This window comes from Melanotaenia boesemani, chromosome 4 (genome assembly GCF_017639745.1).
Source record: "Melanotaenia boesemani isolate fMelBoe1 chromosome 4, fMelBoe1.pri, whole genome shotgun sequence".
In the NCBI taxonomy this organism is placed as follows: Eukaryota; Metazoa; Chordata; class Actinopteri; order Atheriniformes; family Melanotaeniidae; genus Melanotaenia; species Melanotaenia boesemani.
The window spans coordinates 24659933-24679864 of record NC_055685.1 but is presented as its reverse complement, the minus strand read 5'-3'; the positions used below and the strand labels follow the sequence as shown (position 1 = coordinate 24679864).

Here is a 19932-nt window from a genome sequence, read left to right as displayed (position 1 = left end):
ATTTTTTATTTGTATTTTGTGTTTACGTGTGTTAGGTGTGTGATAAGTTGTGTAGAGTTGTCTTCAATGCTTGGCACAGAGGACTTTTTCACCTTAATTCACATTATGCTTTATTAATATGGATGGACGGCCAGTCCAAAGTGCATCCTGCCTATCATCTGTTAGCAGCTGGGATAAGCTGCTATCTCTGATTCTCAATGCAATGTGACATTACAATTTAATAAGGGATTGTAGATGATGGCCCTTCGCTCTGGCGGCCCTAGATGGCTGGTGCCTGGCGGGGTTGGCGGCTACCAATCTTGGCCCACCTGGGTGGGTGCCCCGTGAAAGCGGGGAGGTCTGGCTGGGGCTCTCCTTTACCATCCTCTGGCTGGGACTGGGGTCGTCTTCAGTGTGGGGTGGCTTGGGTTTGTGCTCTGTCACTGCTGCTTATGACACGGATCTCTGGGCTACCCTAGTCTGCCTTTAGCCTCTGTGGAGGTGTGGTCGCATTTGCACGATCTCACTCACCACTCCTCATCACTGATCACTCCTCATTCCTAATACTCTTCATGCTGACACAGTCACTGAGTTGTCCGGTGGGTCTATACACTAAGAGATATTTTTGTTTTTTCTCTGTGAGTGTGTATCTGGCACTTCAGTTGTTGTTGTGATACGTCTGTGATATGTTCTTTTGATCTGGTAATTATTTAGGAATTCTTGATTACTGTCATCTCTGTTTTTCTGTAAAAGCCGTAGGAAATTCTCTGGTGTGTTTCTGCACAAGTGTAGCAGTTTGTTGTCTGGTGATAGTTTGGATTGAAGGGTTGTTGCTTCTATCTGTTGTGTTTTTGTCTCCTCTTTTTCTTTCTGCTTTCCCTTTTGCTTCTTTTTGCTGTCTTCCTTCAAATGAGGGTAACTTTAATTTTACAAAGGCACAGTTTTTTGTCTCCATGAGACAAAACCCCGATGTAAAGCATCCTCTCAATGTAAAAAATCCTCTTAACATTACATAAGATTAGTGGAACAACAGCGTTTATATCAAAGCATCTGGCACTTGAAAGCAGGCAGGGGATCCTTTGGATCCCATGGATTCTGGATTGAGGAATCAGGTTTGTTCTGGCACACCCCGTAGATTCTCGGTTAGATGGAGATTTGGGGAGTTTGGAGACAACAGAATTTTAACAATTGGGTCTACAATTTAGGCTCTTTTCATGTTGCACAAGCCATTTCTGGGAAGTGTGTATCACTACAGTGTGGGTATTGCAATCAAGGAGTGCCACTGCCATGACTTAAATTTTTTCAATCACTAATGCCAAAAAGCAATTCTACATTTTTACTCAGCATTTACCAAAGTGGCTGTGGACAGAGAGCAAATGTATGATAAAGATTTCAGGGATGCCTGCATTGGTAACCAAAATCTGTCATTCAAAATCGCACCTTAAAGCCAGGTGAAATTCTGTTATGTAATGGCTGTATCTATGCAGACAAAAATTGAGTAGTGATCAAAAGAAAGACAATGGTATGGGGAAAAAAAACAAGAATTTGAATATTCATCCAAGTCTGGCTACCATTTATTTTTTTGCAATGAATGTAGAGAAACTGAAATGTGCTGCAGCTCTCCACCTTTTAGCCTTTAGGATCACTTTCTGTGAGACACATGGGTGAAATGGATTTAAAAAGAAAGAGGAAAAAAGAAAAAGGTCAAGGTCACCCAGAGAAGCTGAGCCAACATGCAAAAAGAGGAGGAGAAAGAAAGAAACAAGCCAGGGAGGGGTGTGGAGTCCATTATTCTCTAAGCCGTGACCAATAGTGATTGCAAGACTGATAACATGATTCTGCTCTCCATCTGAACCACAGTAACAAGGCCTATGAGCAGATGTCTATCTATCTATCTATCTATCTATCTATCTATCTATCTATCTATCTATCTATCTATCTATCTATCTATCTATCTATCTATCTATCTATCTGTGTGTGTGTATGTATATATATATGTATATATATATATATATATATATATATATATATATGTATATATATGTGTGTGTGTGTGTGTGTGTGTGTGTGTGTGTGTGTGCGTGACAGTGTGTATGAGAGTGTGCTTTGTGTGTAAAGTTGCTCTTTATCGATTTAAAATAGTGAGTCATGGTCAGACTTGTTGGTTTCCATGCCAGCTTTACTAGAATTGCAGACAAAAAAAGAAAGAAGAGGGTCCCAGCAACCATTCAGCACCATTCTGAGTTCCATCAAATATTTATACTTAGATTCTGTGGAAAATCTACAGAATCCGGGGGAGTTACTTAGGGTCCTCAACATTAAAGCTCCACTGATCAATATTTTTACAAGAAAACATACAGGATTACATTTGTGCCAAAAAAAAAAAAAAAAAAAAAATCAAGAAAGACACTTAAAATATCAAACAAAAATGAAGAATTTTATAGAAAATTTAAAGCAGGAAAAAAGTTGTTTCAAAAGTAACACTTGGGCCCAATTCCATTTCTCTTTGTTACCCTTTCCCCTACCCCTTGCCACAAAATGGAGCTAGAAGGGGTAGGGCTGAAAGTCAACCCCTACAAATTGGAACACCCCTTCAACAATCACATACGTTATCAGTAGTCACTAAAGAACATTTTACACTGGAACTGGAAGAAAATTTAAATAAAACAAAAAACAAGAAATAGAATGGGCTCTCTGTCTCATTAACAATGAATGAAAACCAAACACAACCAAAAACAGTAAGTATGATGGACAATAAAATCTCTGTTCTGTAAACAAAACTGGCTTTCAACAAATAGGCTATATTAAAAAAAAAATAAATAAAAAAAATTAAACATGGGACTCAGACAAGGAAAACTGGCAAAACTGCCAGCTGTAGTTAAAAAAAAAATATCCTGTGGATTGTTGCTATTTGAGAAGCTGAAATATCTCTCCTCATCACTGCGTGTCAGACTGATCTATGATCACCCCACAAGAGTGTTCAGTCAAGAAACTCCATAGTGAAACCTATTGTCATACACAGTCTATGGTAAGATAAGTAAGTTAAGTTAGATAAAAAAAAAAAAAAAAAACTAATGAAAACTATGGTGGCTGGCAAACTTGTTGCGCTCATTTTTTTCCTTACTGTGCAATTAATTGATTTATTGCTTATCGTGACAGGCCTATGTAGGATGTAATGTAGAACTTTTGTGTGCAATTAAAATTCATTGTGTGTGCGGGCATGCTCTCTTTTTCTCTGTAGCTTTTTTTTTTGTGAGTGTGTGTTGCCCTGCACCTCAAGAAAGTGTGATGTGTGTAGAAACACTCGCTTTCTCATATAGAATGGGAAATTTTTCATACCCCTTAGTTTGATGTGTGCCTATAAAAAAATCTTCGTTTGAAGGGGTCTATAGCCCTACCACTCACCCCTACCCCTCTGTCCTAACAGAAATTGGGACAACCCTAGCCCTTAACGCAGACGTGCAAAACGGAGGGGTAGGGCTAAGGGGTGAAATGGGATTCAGCCTTAGTATTGGTTTATCAAATTCTTTAAGCAGTTTTGAAAAGTCTTTGTCTTTTCTTTGTTTGTATATATTTCATTATCAGTTTCCTCTTTTTCATTTTTGCTGATGTAATGGAAAATTTACACATAACCCTTATAGTTTGTATTCTACACTTTGCATTGTTAAAGCTTGGCTTATGTTTTACTCATGGAGGAGAATGACTGTGTACCCAGATAAGGATTTAGTGAGCTCCCCTTCCCCCTTTTCTTTTCTTCCTTGTACCAGGCCATGAGGGGTTTACTACAATGACCTTCGACCTTGATGTTATCAGCTCATGCTCTGGCTATATTAACCAAGCACACATGTACCTCCCCAGACTCGTGCAGCCAAAGCTTCTTTGACTGTGTGATCTCTCATTGCTGATCAGCTCTTAATTAAATACTTTGTTTGATTCTCACTCAGTGTGTGATCTTTGATAAATAAATTCCACTACACTGATCAGAGCTTTTTGATGACAGTTTTGATGACAAGTATATCACGCAATTATACTAATCTAGCACAACAGCTGGACACAACGTAAACCACTTGACCAGCTTAGACATAAAGTATGCAATTGGCTTGATGTCCAAAATACTGAATTAATAAAAAATAAACATGTTAAATTGTGAATTGTTGGCCTGTTTCTATTAGTCACAGTCCCGAGTCACTTCACCTGTTTTTCCTAATTGGTGGCTGCTGCTCAAACAGCTGATTACTCATTCACAACCAGATGGCTGATTTATTAGGCCTGTATTTAAGTTTATTCTAATCATTGGTTTTGCTCAGCAAGCTGTGATTCTTTACATGTGAGCAATTTTACTATTACCAGCCTCCAATTTAAAACAATGTGAGCATAATAGTAAAGATTTGTGTGTCTATTTTTTTATTTGTATTTTATGTTTATGTGTGTTAGGTGTGTGATAAGTTGAGTAGAGTTGTCTTCAATGCTTGGCACAGAGGATTTTTTCACCTTAATTCACATTATGCTTTATTAATATGGATGGACGGCCAGTCCAAAGTGCATCCTGCCTATCATCTGTTAGCAGCTGGGATAAGCTGCTATCTCTGATTCTCAATGCAATATGACATTACAATTTAATAAGGGATTGTAGATGATGGCCCTTCGCTCTGGCGGCCCTAGATGGCTGGTGCCGGGGAGGTCTGGCTGGGGCTCTCCTTTACCATCCTCTGGCTGGGACTGGTGTCGTCTTCAGTGTGGGGTGGCTTGGGTATGTGCTCAGTCACTGCTGCTTATGACACGGATCTCTGGGCTACCCTAGTCTGCCTTTAGCCTCTGTGGAGGTGTGGTCGCATTTGCACGATCTCACTCACCACTCCTCATCACTGATCACTCCTCATTCCTAATACTCTTCATGCTGACACAGTCACTGAGTTGTCCAGTGGGTCTATGGACTAAGAGATATTTTTGTTTTTTCTCTCTGAGTGTGTATCTAGTACTTCTGGTACTTTGAGTCACACTTTTCAACTATGCAATCCCTGACTTTTTGGTTGGACTTCTGTTACAAACACTGACATATATAGGTAGATGCCATATTGACTACCTCGGCCCGTTGCTGCGATATGTCAACACATCCGCTATCTTGGTCCTGGCAAGATAGCTCATTAGATGTACACAGGTGCATCTAATTGTTTAAACTGAATTAAATAATAAACTTATTCGGCTTTTATATTTGATTTATGGTGAAGAAAAGCGTGAAACTGTGACATAAACTGTAATTGTTAATCAATAATGACAGTACAATTTGATTCAATGTATGTAACACGACAGTTGATGGAAAAATCTTGTATTGATGATATTGTGATCGATCTGTGAGAGACACAGCTAGTCATTAAAGATTGTGATCAGAACTGGTCTGTCAACGTGAACCTCATTCCAGGGGTCCGGCACCAGTGGAAGAGAGATGGAACTGTTTCCCAGGGGGGTTGGGCTATAAACCATGTGACCTGAATTGCAAGCCAGTTCAACATTGTCAGTCAATCTGAGTGACCAAACTTTGTGTGAACTCCTGCAGTTGTAGTAATACCTGCTGTTTCTTCTCCTAGTCTGTCGTTAATTGAGGGTTTTTTCCTAATAACAATATATAACATAAATCTGTATATCTAACCAGTATTGAGGATGGGCCATTAGGATGAGTGTGACATGATCTCAGCCTGTTACCCCAAAACACTCCCTGTAGATTAGCAGTATGGCAACTTTAGTTATAGATCTGGATAGGAATTTAGCTAATGTGATCAGGTAAAAGTTAATTTATTAGCTAAATATAATAAAATGTAGCTTTATTTACCTATATTGAAACTCTGTCTATATATTAAAAGTGTCTACGTAAAGGTAGAATATATGATCAACACTTACTTTCAGTCTTTTAGGAATCCAACACAGCCTTATGCTAGCTAACACTACATATGTTCTGGGTCACTGAACTGTCAATCAAAAATCACTGTCCAAGAGGAAAGGATTTTCTCAAAAGACCCCCTCCCACCCAAGAGGTTTGTGACAGTCCAAACAATAAGTCAGGAAGCATAAATGCAAAGACGGCAGCAAGAGCAAAGCTCTGGTCAGCAAGAAAAAAATGAGAAAACTGATAATAAAAGATATACTGTCAAACAAAGAATAGATAAACACAGTTGCTCTAAGAATGTGATTGCAGATAGTAAGTTTTACTTTGAAATTTTTACAAAATTTATTTTCCAAAATTTTTAAATTTTGTCTTCAAAAGGTCAAGAAAGACACTATTCTAAGTCTCTATCTTGATCTTTTTGACACAAATCTAATCCAATAGAGGCAAGGATGTGCATGTTACATGAAACCTGACACACATACAGTGATAAATCCCCAGTCTGCAGGGCCTCCAAGAATCTTTTAGCTCATTGCATTAGTTTTATGACACATTCATTGTTTAGTTTTATGCTCTTACCAATGCAAATTTTAACTACCACAGGCATCTACACTCCAGTGTACTTTCCATTAGTACCAAACTGCAGGCAAGCAAAACAAGCAGTTGGAGAAATTCACAAATTCAGCATAAAAGCTGCAGTGGAAAGAATGAAATCAGTTCGAAAGGAATAGTCTTCTAGCTACAATTTATCAAATGACATAAACAGATTTCAAATTATTATTTTTTTCAATAATTGCCAGTATTTTAGCAACTTTTATAAACCACTTATCAATGTACAAATAATCCTTAACACAGTGGGTTTCCATAGGTCTTGTACCGTGGACATTGTTGTCTTTTTTCAAAGTAGACTTTTTAACTTACCTGATCTATTTTTCTTTAGAATTCTCCGTTATCTATATTATCCAGAAATTCTGAGGCATTAGGTAAGTGCTGATCCACAGGTGTAAAAAAGGATCATTATTTCACAGGAAGATCAAAGTTTTTCGGCAGACTGTCTGCTGTTTACTGCCAGATTTACAACTCTGTCCTTTATCTTTATGGTTTCATCATTTTTGACAAGTATTTTTTGCCTTGCTGTTGGACAAAAAACGTGCAAAGCATTACATTTAAGATTTCTATTACTATTAAAATTTTCTGGGGTTGATTGTTTTTTCTCTTCTTTCACCATAGTAAAGCCACATCCCTTTGTTCAAACAATTTAATTTTCATGTCATTTAGTCAAATAATTAATGACCAAAAGCTCTCTTATCTGTTCAAGCAAGCCTTTGCATTTCATAGCCAAGTTTTTGTGCATTTGTCTTAGATGAGTCTTCCTTGATCTATGTACATGGGAACCAGCCTTGTGCCATGTTAGCTCTCTGTCCTGAGGCGTTGGCACCAAATTAGCTCAGATTCATTGCGTTTCATCCTTGGACTTAAGACAATTCTTGCAAAAGAAGACTACATCAAACAGTCTACATAAAATCCTGGCCTAGAGCAGCATTATACCTCCCAAATAAAAAAAAACAAAAAAAAAAAAAAACAAAAATAAAATAAAATCCAGGATATTTAGCTGTAAATACACAGCTAAATATTCAGCTCTTTAAGAGAGCAAAGAGGTCAGTAGACTACCTGAATTTGTGCAACAGTTCCACACAGACAAAAATTAAGAACTGTAATCCAGCCGACTGCTGGACTTAAAAAGTTGCTTGCATTAAAATGAAGCCTGAAAACTCAATGTCATGTATGACCACTGCATCAACAACAGCCTGTATTGTATATATATATATATATATATATATATATACATATATATATATATATATATATATATATATGTTTTTTTTTCTAATATTAACCCGTTAAGGCCCGACCCATGAAAAAAATGGTGAGAAAAGTCCAAGATTTTAAAAATGAGGTCTTTATTTGGCCCTTTAACAAAATGTAACAAAAAAATTAAGATTTTTTGGTGGGGAATATCTACCATTTATTACCATGGGATCCATGGGATATATTAAAAATATAGGAAGCAAAATGTCTCAGAAAATGTATGTGAGAAATATGTCACGTCAGGCTCTTATGGGTTAAACTTAATTTAGACCATGGATGCAATTATGACTTAATTTCTAATTTACAATGAAAATGGGTCCTTGCAATGTGGAAAATTGATCCAAGATTTATTTTGGGCATGCTGAATGGTTAAACAAATTTCACATCCATGTCCTTATGTTGCATACTAAATTTGGACGGCATTCTGCGGGTGACCAATCTGCTGCGTTTCTTCTTAATTATTAAAACATGACAATAATGATCAGATGTGCTGCATGCTGGTAGCAGGCCTAGCCGAGTGGGCATTTGGAGATTATTCCATGTCAAATGAAAAAACCTTATCAAACAGAGGCTCTGTAACAAGACAGGTTAAAGATGTCACTTCTGGATGCTAAATCCTAACTGAAGAGGGCTAAAGATGGCTTCACATAAACACTTTAATTCTACTGAGTCCTCTTGTCCAAGCTGTAAATAATGGTAATCACTATAATCTAACTTGCTTCATCTTTATCTCACTTTTTTCCATCTGCCTCTCTATCTGCCACTATCTCTTGTCATTTAGTTCCCCTTTAGCATTCTCATATCACTGACTGCTGATCAAACTCTACCTCTTTGTTTCCGTTCAATTCATCACACTTGATCAGCATGAATGTTGCGTGAGTGAAATTGTCAAAGCATCTAAACTTCTCTCTCCCTCCATGCCTCCCTTCTTTCTATCTGTGTCTGGTGCAGCTTCCATCCCTTAGTTCTCTGTGTCATGCATAAATCTACGAAACATAATTACAACTCTCTCCATCTGTCTGCCAGTGAGATGAAGACAAGCTGGGATGAGAACAAAACTTTTAACATCTGAAAAGCAAATTGCTTAAATCACTTAACTAGTCTGTCTAAGTCTGTTTGTGAGAAAAGCTTTGAAACATGCTGTAACAAATTTGACTGTCATATATCTCCTCTATGGGGGCAAAAACAGAGCCAACAATGACAAGGAGTGAATCCGAGTCATACTGCATATCGTTATGCCTTTCTTTGCTCATTAATTCGTCAAAAAAAAAAAAAAAAAAAAAAAAAAAAAAAAAGCAGGAAGAAATGTCCTTTTGTTTAGTGGTGTTTCCTGTTAAGATTATTTCAGTCATCGTGATCTAAATTTCAATATTTTGCCACATAGTCAAGTGTTATTTTACCTTGTGCCACATAAGATACATTCTGGTAAATTCAATTCAGTTCAATTCAGCTTTATTTGTATACAACAAGGTAATTTCAAGGTACTTTACAGATACAATCAATTCAAGTCAGTTCATTGGGATATAATTAAAACAAATCCACAATAGACCAATTTAAAATAACTGTTTTCATAAAAACTAGTTCATAAAAAAAAAAAAGATAATAATTGCATATCTAAAATAAACCAACAGAATTGCATAGAATCTTGACTTTAATTTAGTCTCCCATCCTGAGCATCCACAATGAGGGGGAGACAGTGGATGTTGAAAAGCCTATTTCTAAAATGTGCTTTACAGTTTATATATATATATATATATATATATATATATATATATATATATGTTAATACATACGTGTGTGTGTGTGTGTGTGTGTGTATGTGTGTGCTTTCTTGCTTTAATTAGCCTTGCTATAACATTAAAGGATGGTTAAGCGTGCAACATAGTGTATGACACTGTTAAACCTGATCCTGTGATCAACGTCTGCTCCAACCATGTGAGCCCAGAGGACATGCTGAGAGATTCACTCTAATTAATAACATTTCATTTAGCATCAAAGAAAGCCTCCTCTCGTTCCTCCTCCAATCCTCTCTCTGATTTTATGCTGACACTCCAGTCAATCACTACCACCACCTCTTAGTTTTTCCCCTTCATCGATCCGTCAATCCTATTCTTATTCCTCCTTCCCTCTTTATCACTGCTCTTAAGCTCCTTTGCCATCCTTCTTCCTGCTTTACACACCTCTTCACCATTTATCTATTCTCAGTTCCTTCTATTTTCTCACCACTTTCATCATCTTTCTTCCTTTTTTTTATTTTCAAACTCTCATCCCTGCCTTTGCTTATTTCCTTCCTCCCTCAAACCTTCATCAGTGATGTTTCCACATCAAAAGATTCCCATTATATCACAAATTGTCTGTGGCAAGGCAGTTGTTAGTGGCTTGATGTGAAGGTTACTGTCTAACAGCAAATCTTAGAAGGAGCGTGGGAATGTGTCCTTCCGTGTGTCTGTGTGTGTGTGCAAATATTTTTGGATGTGTGTGTTTCTGCGTGACTGAGAATAAAAAGTAGAGTGACAGATACATGAATAATGCCAAGTGTACAGCTCAGTGAGAAAGAAGAGATGAAGGCAGCAGCGGATGAGGGAAAAGGCAGTCATGAGGGGGGAGAGATAAAAAGAACTGAGGTTAAGGAAAGGAGTGAGACTCAGAGGGAATAAGTGAAGTAATGCTGGTCCAGTGGAGAAAGGGAAGGTAGAGTTAGTGGACTGATTGATTGATTGATTGCAGGGAATGATACAGAGAGAGGAGTGTAGAGAGTAGAAATTGATAGATTTAAAGAGATACTGTAGAGTGAAACTAGGAGAAGTAATACGTTTAAGAATGGAGGGAATGTTGGTAAGAAAAGAGGAGAGTAAAAGAGTAGAAAAGCTTGTGTTTAACTCTGAATGCAGGCAATTAAAAGTGTAATAAAAAGACAAGGCAGCCAGCCCCTGGGTTTTTGAAGAAGCTGGGGTTAGTAGTCATGCTGCATTACAATAACACTTATAATAACACACATAAGTACTCTTCGACAGGCTAAAATAGAAATATACTGAGGAATACACACATCAACGCTCACACACAAAGTATTCTGCAGCGCAAGTACAAAAGCTAAAGGACTGGAATTAAAAAGTGTTTTATCGGAACAAAAGGGGGATTCTTCAGGGATTTGAGCTCAGCTCTCACTGTGACACTGACAGCTTGAGTGTGTCTATGTATGTGCATGAGTGTGTGCATACAGATGCAGTTGAGAGACAAAGAGAGAGATGGAAGAGACTGCATGTGTACTGGCAAATAACATATTGTTTTCAACTTTAAAAAGGATTTTAGATAAACAAACTTCAGTTATTACTTAAAAAAAATTTAAACGTAAAAAAAGGGGTTCACTTTGAAGTATTCAAAAGATTACAGTTCATTTTAAAAATGATGTTAAATAGACCTTATTGAATGCACCAGGTTTACATATGTCAATATAATCATGCATAACTTACTATAATAAGCAGGATGAAGTAGATGAAATTATAGAAGGAATGAGCATCCATCACATAGTACATGATCTCCACCCAGCCCTCTAGAGTGATCACCTGCAGTCAAGAGGACAGGTTACAGAAAGTTCACATTTACAGGAAATCTGATCTGATGTGAGAACACTGGTGCCAAATTGTGGTGGATAGATATTTTAGGACCTGCTTCATCTATGAGGATGCTATAATGTAGATGTCAAATACACAGCTAAAATCTAGAACCAGTGGAAATAGTTATTATGGCTCTTTTCTAAAGGCAACACAACCCAACTCTAAAACTGGTATATTTTATATAATTTATATACAATCATAGTGTATATCTTTGTTGTAAGTTCAAATGTCCTGGCTTTAGCAGTATTTGAGATGTTCTCTACCAGAAAGTTGATAAACACATGCTTCGTTATATTTAAAATTTTCTGATAACACTCAGTTACATATGTTTGTTTCATTCATTTATACATTTTTTTATTCTGTTCCAATATTCTTTGGACACTGTCACAATGAAACTTTAATAAAGCAATCATGACATGATCTTAATATAAAGCCTTAAAGACTTTTCGTGTGGTAAATTTTCTCAGGCTTCTAAAATAAGTTAAAGAGATAAGAGTCGAATTCACATTTGACGACAGAAACATCGATGTAAACAAAAGAGGCTACAATGAGGATAAAACAAAAAAAGCTTTGACAGATAAAAGAGAGTAAGGGGGGGGGGGGGCAAATCAATAAACTGGTACATTCTTAAATAGATGAAATGCAAATCTAAGCTAAACTCACATCAGGTTGCCTGAAAGACCACTAAAGATAAGGGGATTATTGCAAAACTCTCTTTTTTGGTAAAGGGTAAAGCATTTACAAAATCAAAACATTTATTCAAGCAATAAAGATTTAACTTTAGATGCAAGATACAGGTGACTCAATAAAGGCTAGATCTGACTAAAACAAAAAGGACAGAAGAATAAAACAGACTTAGACTTGCTGCAAAAATCGACATGACCTAATGAAAATCACCTGAGCAACATGAGAGCCTTGTAAGGCAAAGAGAAACAACTGAATGTTTGTTACCATAGCAACAACAAAAAGTGATAACTGTTTGATCTGTATTAATAGATGTGTCCCAAATCAGCGTCTGCACACTTCGAAGTGCAAATTCGTCGACTACATACGACATTCTGGTGCGCCAAACATTGTCCCAATTCAAAGGAGCCTCCGAATCCACCCTACAAATCCGCACATTGTTTGGCCTCAGGCGAAGGCTGCTGGCAATGCATCCTTCAAAGCCTCTTTTCTCCCAGAATTCATTGCACGCAAGACTGCGGCGAATGAGCAACCAAGCTCAGAAGTTTTTTTTTTTTTGTTTTTAACTAAACTTTAGTAGAAACGTGACAAAACCAAGTACATTAAAAATGTTTGTTAAATGGTGGCATTAAAATTCTGTTGGTCGGTGTTAACATCCACTAAAGTGTCCTATGATATGCAAACAGTAATTTTAGAGTTTTAAGTGATTCAACTTCCTATGTTGCTGCTCTGGGAAATTGTTGGCTCGGTAGGCTGTCCCATTTCAGGAACGTTAAGAGGACTTCGAAGTGTGTAGACTACGTCGGACACTCTGTAGTCTGCGTAGTCTACACACTATGAACTTGTAGTCGTCTGACACAATGCCACAAGGGTTTTTAAACAATGAACTATGTCGTTCACTTGGTTAACTGCTTACATGGTACAATTTTTTAGCAACATACTTACCTGAAAGATGACAATCCAAGCATATGCGATGTTATCAAAGTTGATGGCACCTTTATGTGGGTTGCTGCTTCCAGTATGACATCTGGTGTAGTACTGGTTCCAGTTGACACACAGCCCTGCTACACTGCTGCCGTTTGTTAGAGGTTCAGGGCTCAGACCAAGTGACTGGCGGTAAAGGACGTCATCTTTATCCAAGCAGCATGCCCTGCCACCTTCACGACGGGCTGGGACATCTGAACAGGACATAATGCCATTGTCGACAGGTAGGGAGCAGATGAAAGGCCGCTCATCATCCTCATTAGCCATGTAGTACGGCCGAGGAAGACTGATCCCTGTAGTGCTGGAAGAGTTAACGTATAGACAGTAAGTCCTAAAATAAAACTGGATTAAGATGTTACATTTGCTAAATGATAAAAACACTGGTAAGAGTGACCTCATAATTTAAGTTATAAAAACCAAAATGTATGATTAGATTTATCAAAGAAGAAATTCTGAAAATACAGACAACAAATTAAAGCATATTTATTCCAGAAAATATCCAATTGCAAGATCCAAAGATCAAGATAAACCTAAATGAGTTAATACCATTTTTAAAAAATTGAAATAGAAAAGAAAAGAAAAAAGCAGACAAGTAACCTCACCCTGTTAAACACTGAAAATAAAGTTGATCTTAAATGTCTGTATTGTTGTCTGAGTTTTACATCAAAAATTTAAAATGGTTTTTACCAGAACTAAAAACATTACTAGTTGCAGAAAAGCTCTAAAACTGTAATTGGGTTCTCTTTTCTTTCATTCTTTTGGTTCATGTCTTTTGACAGCCACATGGTGCTTCAGCCAAAATTCAAATAAAGGACTTCACCCAGACTCCAGTTCAGGTCCTGTCTGGTGTTAGCTTGGTTTGTCTAACTGTTACAGCTTGTATAATTCCAGTTTTTTGACCAACATTACTTTTCTGGTACTGTTTGGTTAGGTTTAGGCATTAGTACTTTGAATGCTGGGTTAAGTTTAGGAAAAATATTACAGTTTCAGTCCCAGTGTGAACCACACATTTAGAAGCCCCCATTTCCCATTTTTACTACAGTCTTATCCCAACAATACACTCAAAGAACCTTGGTATATATCAACATTTTGACAGATTTTCTGCTAAACCAGTAGCTTTTCTATAGAGACCATAGCCTCTATAGCAGAGCTATTCAATTCGGTCCTACGAGGGCCGCAATCCAGCAGGTTTTCCATGTATCCCTGCTTTAACACACATGACTCAAATTAAATGGATCTAACAGCCAATCAAGTTCTGAACAATGACTAATTAATTTGAGTCAGGTGTGTTGAAGCAGGGATACATGGAAAACCTGCTGGATTGCGGCCCTCGTAGGACCGAATTGAATAGCCCTGCTCTATAGGAACATATAACATTTTCTTATGAAATACTAAGCCATTAGCTGATTTCACTGCATATCAATGTGCTGGGGCTCTGAATATAACTTCATAATGAAGTAGATAATGGGCATCAAAGGAAGGTGTTGCAAGCTGTGCAATAGATGTAATAACCTACAAGTTCCAAAGAATTTGTAACTTCTAGTGGTCATGGAGTATAGAAATGATATCCATTAAAGTGACAGGGCAAAGAAGCAAAGAAGAATAATTTCAGCCCTACAGTTACCATAACGATTTCATAATTTTTTTTTTTTTTTTTCACTAACCACATGATTTTGATTGTTAAACAAGTCAGGTTATGGCATAAACCCAACCAGGGAGTGATGATTCCATCCACTTGCTTCCAATCAAACACAGAGAGTTAAAGAGCAACATAGACTACAAAGAAAATGCATGCATGTGTTAAAGTGGACACTCGTGCAAGGGTGTTATGTGGAGTTTAAAGAGAACAAAGCTGTTTTGTCCTTCATGGGGATTTTATACATCTGTGTGGTGTGAGATTGGAACTGAGAGCAGAATGATCACAGAAAGATAGATGAGTGGATGAAAGGATAGAGAGGCAGAGAGAGATGATTATGTTTGTAATGGTAAAATTGAGTAAAATTACACCAAACAGAGTCAGTCAGAGAGATGTAGGAGGTAGGGACACACTTTAAACCTGACACACCAAGCTGAAACCACTAGCTGTCAGATACCATTTCCCAGCCATTGTGTCAGTGGTTCACTATTTTCATCAGTTTTCTGTGGTGTGCCAGCACTGTTTGTATTTTACACATTTGTCTTGCAGTCAGATTGATCAAGTTGAACTGGTGACAAAGGGCAGCCTCAGACAGAGGTGCCTGACCGACTGCTCAGTGTGGTGTATCACTGATTTCACCCATTAAATTTGACCTTTATTCCACTTTCCCTTTTTTTTCTCTTCAACAGTCAGACACATGCTGTCAAACATATTGGAAAATGAATGCAAGTGCAAACTAACATTTCACATTGTATCCTAAGCATGACAAAGGGTGTTTTTTTTTTTTTTTTTTTTTTTTTTTTGCATTTATTTCTTTCTACCACCTTGACTTTTCTTTTTTGTCATAGTTGACAATTATGTGGGGAAAAAAATATTGAAAAAGGTAATAAAGTCCAGAATCCACATATCTGCTCCACATATTGTGGTCCTTTCTTGAAGTAAGAAATAAAAAAAAAAAAAAATTGTAATAATAACTCATTGTGTTTTCACAATCAGCATTCACATTGAAGAAACAAATGTATTTGGAAATCCAACAGGAAGCTTCTGTTCATGTGATACAGATGAAGAGGCGTTTCAGCCTCTAAATGAGAGTAGTAACAGGTGGCCAGAATGTCAGTGTTATACCAAGATAATGAGAGACAAAGTCAGCAAACTTGCTGTGATCCCTACATGTAACGGTTACACAGCATGCTGTAAGCTGTACTACATAATAAGCACCACACAGACACCTCACTGGACCAAGTGATATTTGGAGGTTTGTTTTCATGCTGTTTAATACTGAGCAAATATTCAGTTATCAAGTTGGCAAACTGACATTAACCATGCACTGTTACCCAAATAATGTCTGTTTGCTACAATAACCTGGCGACCTGTCCAGGATGCACCCTGCCTCCGGCCTGCTAATTGCTGGGATAGGCTCCAGCTTCCCCACAACCCTGAACTAAAGTAAGACGGATAGAAAATGAATGAATGAATGAATGGATGAATGAATGAATGAACGAATAAACAAATGTCATTTAGTCTTTATCATTGTAGTTTTTGTGATCACATTGGTGTGTCACAGCTTTTATACAGTGACAGAAAGATAAACAGACTCATTACTTTGCATCAAACATGTTATTAAATTGTGTCCCAGTTGGAGAAATACTATAGTCAATGTTGCAGTGGGGATAATTTTCTGGTGTTTAAACTGGCATAGAAAACCATCTATTGTGCCACAGTAAAACAAACAGAAAAAAAGAAAAAGAAAAACAAGTCATATGCTGGCATAACACTATACATTTTAAACAAATGTTTTATTTATTTTATTCATTTATGGCATAAGAGGTGTTACACTTAACTGGATAAGAAGTTATTTATGTCGAGGAAAATGTGAAGCCTATGCGGAAGTGCAAAAAATTGGAGTTAACCCCTCATCCGCTAAGGGATGGCTCCAAAACACAGCAAATCCCAATAGACTCCCATGTTAAAAAGTCCAGATTTACAGCAGAAAGAAACATGTTTAAAGCCTGGTACTAAAATCCATTTTGGAATTAATAGGTCAATTTTACCTTAATGATAACTATAAGGGGGGTGATTTTTTTTCTAACTCATCTGTTTGGATGTTAGTTAATCTTGAAATTCGGCATAATTAGGGGTGTGTCCTTTCGATTGACATGTATCCAATATCTGTGAAAAGAAGGGAGATTGTAGCACAACCGTGGTTGTTAGCTAACAGTGCACCTTAGCGTTAGCCCACCTACCTTTATTAGCCAGTTAGTTCACGTTAGATCCGATTTGGCTCAGTTAGTTCTTAGCTACAGTCAGCTCAGAGTTTGATAGACATCAATCATCCACCCCCACGCTCACAGCCCCCTCTCAGCTCTGCCACGTTTGCCCATTTTTGTATTTTCCAGTAGTGACAGCAGGCGTGATGCTGCCAAGATAGCAATGGTAGGAAATGCCCAAAGAGCTTCACTTTTGCTCTTCAGAAACCTAAGGGTGACGTCACGGAGGCTCTGTCCATCTTTTATATACACTCTATGGTCCTCACCTAGCAGGCATAGAAAACCACGCCCACAAACGCATATGAAGGGATGTGAACTTATATGGTGTAGCTTTGCTAGTTTCAGACTTCTATTCTTTCACAGAGTTTCTGATGAAATATTCCTGCAATGGGACATATTTGTGCTTTCGAGAGGTGAAAAAGTAACACCAGACTTTATTCTTTACCTGCTGATCCTCATCTGGTGACAGACAGCAGCTCAAATCGTAACAGCGGCACTTCCTGCAGCTGCCACAACCTGCCGTTGACAGGTCAGTGCAACAGCGCTAACAGCTCAGGGCCACCTTGTTCTTGTGTAGCTAAGGAGATTCAGTAGGAGAAAAGTCTTCCACCTCAAACACCGCTCTGAGGCGTAGGTGCTTTGTCAATTATGCTTTGCATCTTGCCAGTGAGCTGAGCTGCTGTCTGTCAATCATTTCTGCCTGTGTATCCTGACTTGCTGGTGATCACCCCACACCTCCCACCCCAACCCTTGCAGTTTTAGGCATTTTTTTAAAATTTTGCAGTGGGAGTTACACAAAAAGTAGTTACACTTTAATTACCCTAATCACTCCACTGTAGACTGATTTAATCAGAATATCATTTTACTCTGCAGTTTTACTTTTATATTGAATACAAAACTACCTTTTTACCATAATTATTGATAAAAAGAAAAAAAAAGGGTGGTGGGGGTGGTTGGGGTTGCCTCTGTGCCCTTCTTCAAAACCCGCTTGTGGAGCAAATTCCTTTTTCTCTCTCTGGATCGGCTTGGTCTCTTCTGCACCTTCTCTGTATCTGGATCTCCATGTGCTCTCTTTAATTGCAGGTTAACACTGTTATATCTATTAAAATTACTTGAACCTCAGATCTCTGACAGTTTAGGCTGCTTTAGCTTATATAGATCCAGTAATCTATCCTCTTTTTGTCTTCTCTTTCTAAATAAACTGTTAAATACTCCTAAATGCTCTGCAACACAAACTATCCTGTAAAATCCCTCAGACTCACCTCATCTACAAATGTCCTGTCTTCTGTCTCTCTCTGTCCTGTTTAAGTGTCTGTATAAGTGATCAAAATGATGGAGTGTAAAAAAAAAAAAAAAAAAAAAAAAAAAAAATGATGGAGTGATATTATTTACACTGTTCTTTTTCTTTAATGATAATACCTACTGAGTTAGAGAACAAACAGAGCTCTCTGTGTTGTCAAAGCTAACCCAGAATTAGAAGAACTCAGCATCACGTTATAAATTTAAAACAGGGTGTGAATATTTATCAATAACATTTTTGCTGTTAATTAGCTGGAGTTAGCTAATGACTGCTTACTTATATCTTTAAAAACATATCTAGTCAGACTAAAAGGTGAGGATAAAAACGTAGAAGAACAATAACTGACTGATTTGGCTGCCAGGACTTATAATGTGAAACTTAACGATATTGTGTTCCAGGAGTTATTAGCCAGACAGCTCACTCGATAGCTAACGCTACAGCCATTAAATCCAACAATGACATCAGTAAAGACATGCATTGACTACTTGTTTGTTCGTCTTCCTGTTACCATTAATTTTTTTCAGAGAGAGCCATAGTAAAGGTTTTTGTCCTGACATGAATAGCAGAGAAAGGTAGTTGCCACTGACAGGGAACGAGCTTTGTCTGATTTGTGGGTTATTAACTAAAGGGTAGACCACAAGAAAAAAAATAAAAATAAGGCATTATATTTGACATAGTGTTTGAGAGAGTTTCATAGCAGTGGTATCATACTGTGCTACACCATCTCTCCATTGGTTAATGTATTTGACTACATTTTACAGCCTTATAATGTGACGTTTACAGTACAGCTGAAGATATTTTGGACCTCTTTTCCTAATGTTTGCTCGTTTGTATTCTATCTATCTGTCTATCTGTCTGTCTGTCTGTCTGTCTGTCTGTCTGTCTGTCTGTCTGTCTATCTATCTATCTATCTGTCTATCATTTACTTACAAAATGACTATAATAATTATTGGTTGATCATTTTATTCATTTATTCAATTAAATAATTTATTACACTGCAATGGTAGAATTTCCCTTTGGGAATTGATGAAGTATTATTTATTCAATTGAATTAATCTCAATAAACTGCGTCTCAGTTCTGTTTACTCATACAGTAACTTGAATTGTGGTGAAAATGTCTTAAGAGAGTAAAATTAGATGGTAACGAGGTTTGAAAAAAAATTCTATAAAAAGCAAAAAGGAAACATGAAATGAACAATTCTGCACTTTTTATTCTCAGTTGTGTTGCCTTGTCCAGTCTTCCAGTCCATGTTGTGTATGTGTGTGTGTGTGTGTGTTTATTGTCTTACCATCAACTTCAACCAAAGTAAATACAAATTTAATATTAATATAAATATTGTCTTAATTTCTTCATTTGATATGTTTTAATGTCAATATAAAATAGAAAGAATGTTTTTCTGCCAACAAGTGTTTAGAAAAATATGTTTTTGAGCTTTAGTATGAAAAAACAAGGACGATATAAAGAGTGTCATTAAGAAACAGCCTTTGTCCAGACAATATTGAGAGCAGGGGTAAAGTATGTTGATGTGTATTGTCTTAGCTGGTTTACTCTGACTCAGGGTGTTGTGGTGGTAAAAAATGTTGTTCAAGCAGCAACAACTTCTCTGAGGTTCCAATATATGATATTTTAAACCTTAACACAACAGAAGAAAACTATTTGATATCTAAAGATGGCAGTGAGTTGATGTTCTTGTCAGAGCATGTGACCTCTTTCCATCTAT

At 37.2% G+C, this 19932-nt stretch overlaps 1 protein-coding gene across 1 annotated transcript in view; it reads right to left on the bottom strand.

Moving 5' to 3' along the window:
* LOC121638315 (voltage-dependent T-type calcium channel subunit alpha-1I-like) overlaps positions 1-19932 on the bottom strand; it is a 275523-nt gene that overhangs the window by 86005 nt on the left and 169586 nt on the right. Inside the window, exons 7-8 of the mRNA XM_041983021.1 lie at positions 12970-13309; positions 11197-11289 (exon numbers count right to left, since the gene is read on the bottom strand). Of these exons, the coding sequence (XP_041838955.1) occupies positions 11197-11289; positions 12970-13309 (433 nt within the window). The remainder of the gene's footprint in view (positions 1-11196; positions 11290-12969; positions 13310-19932) is intronic.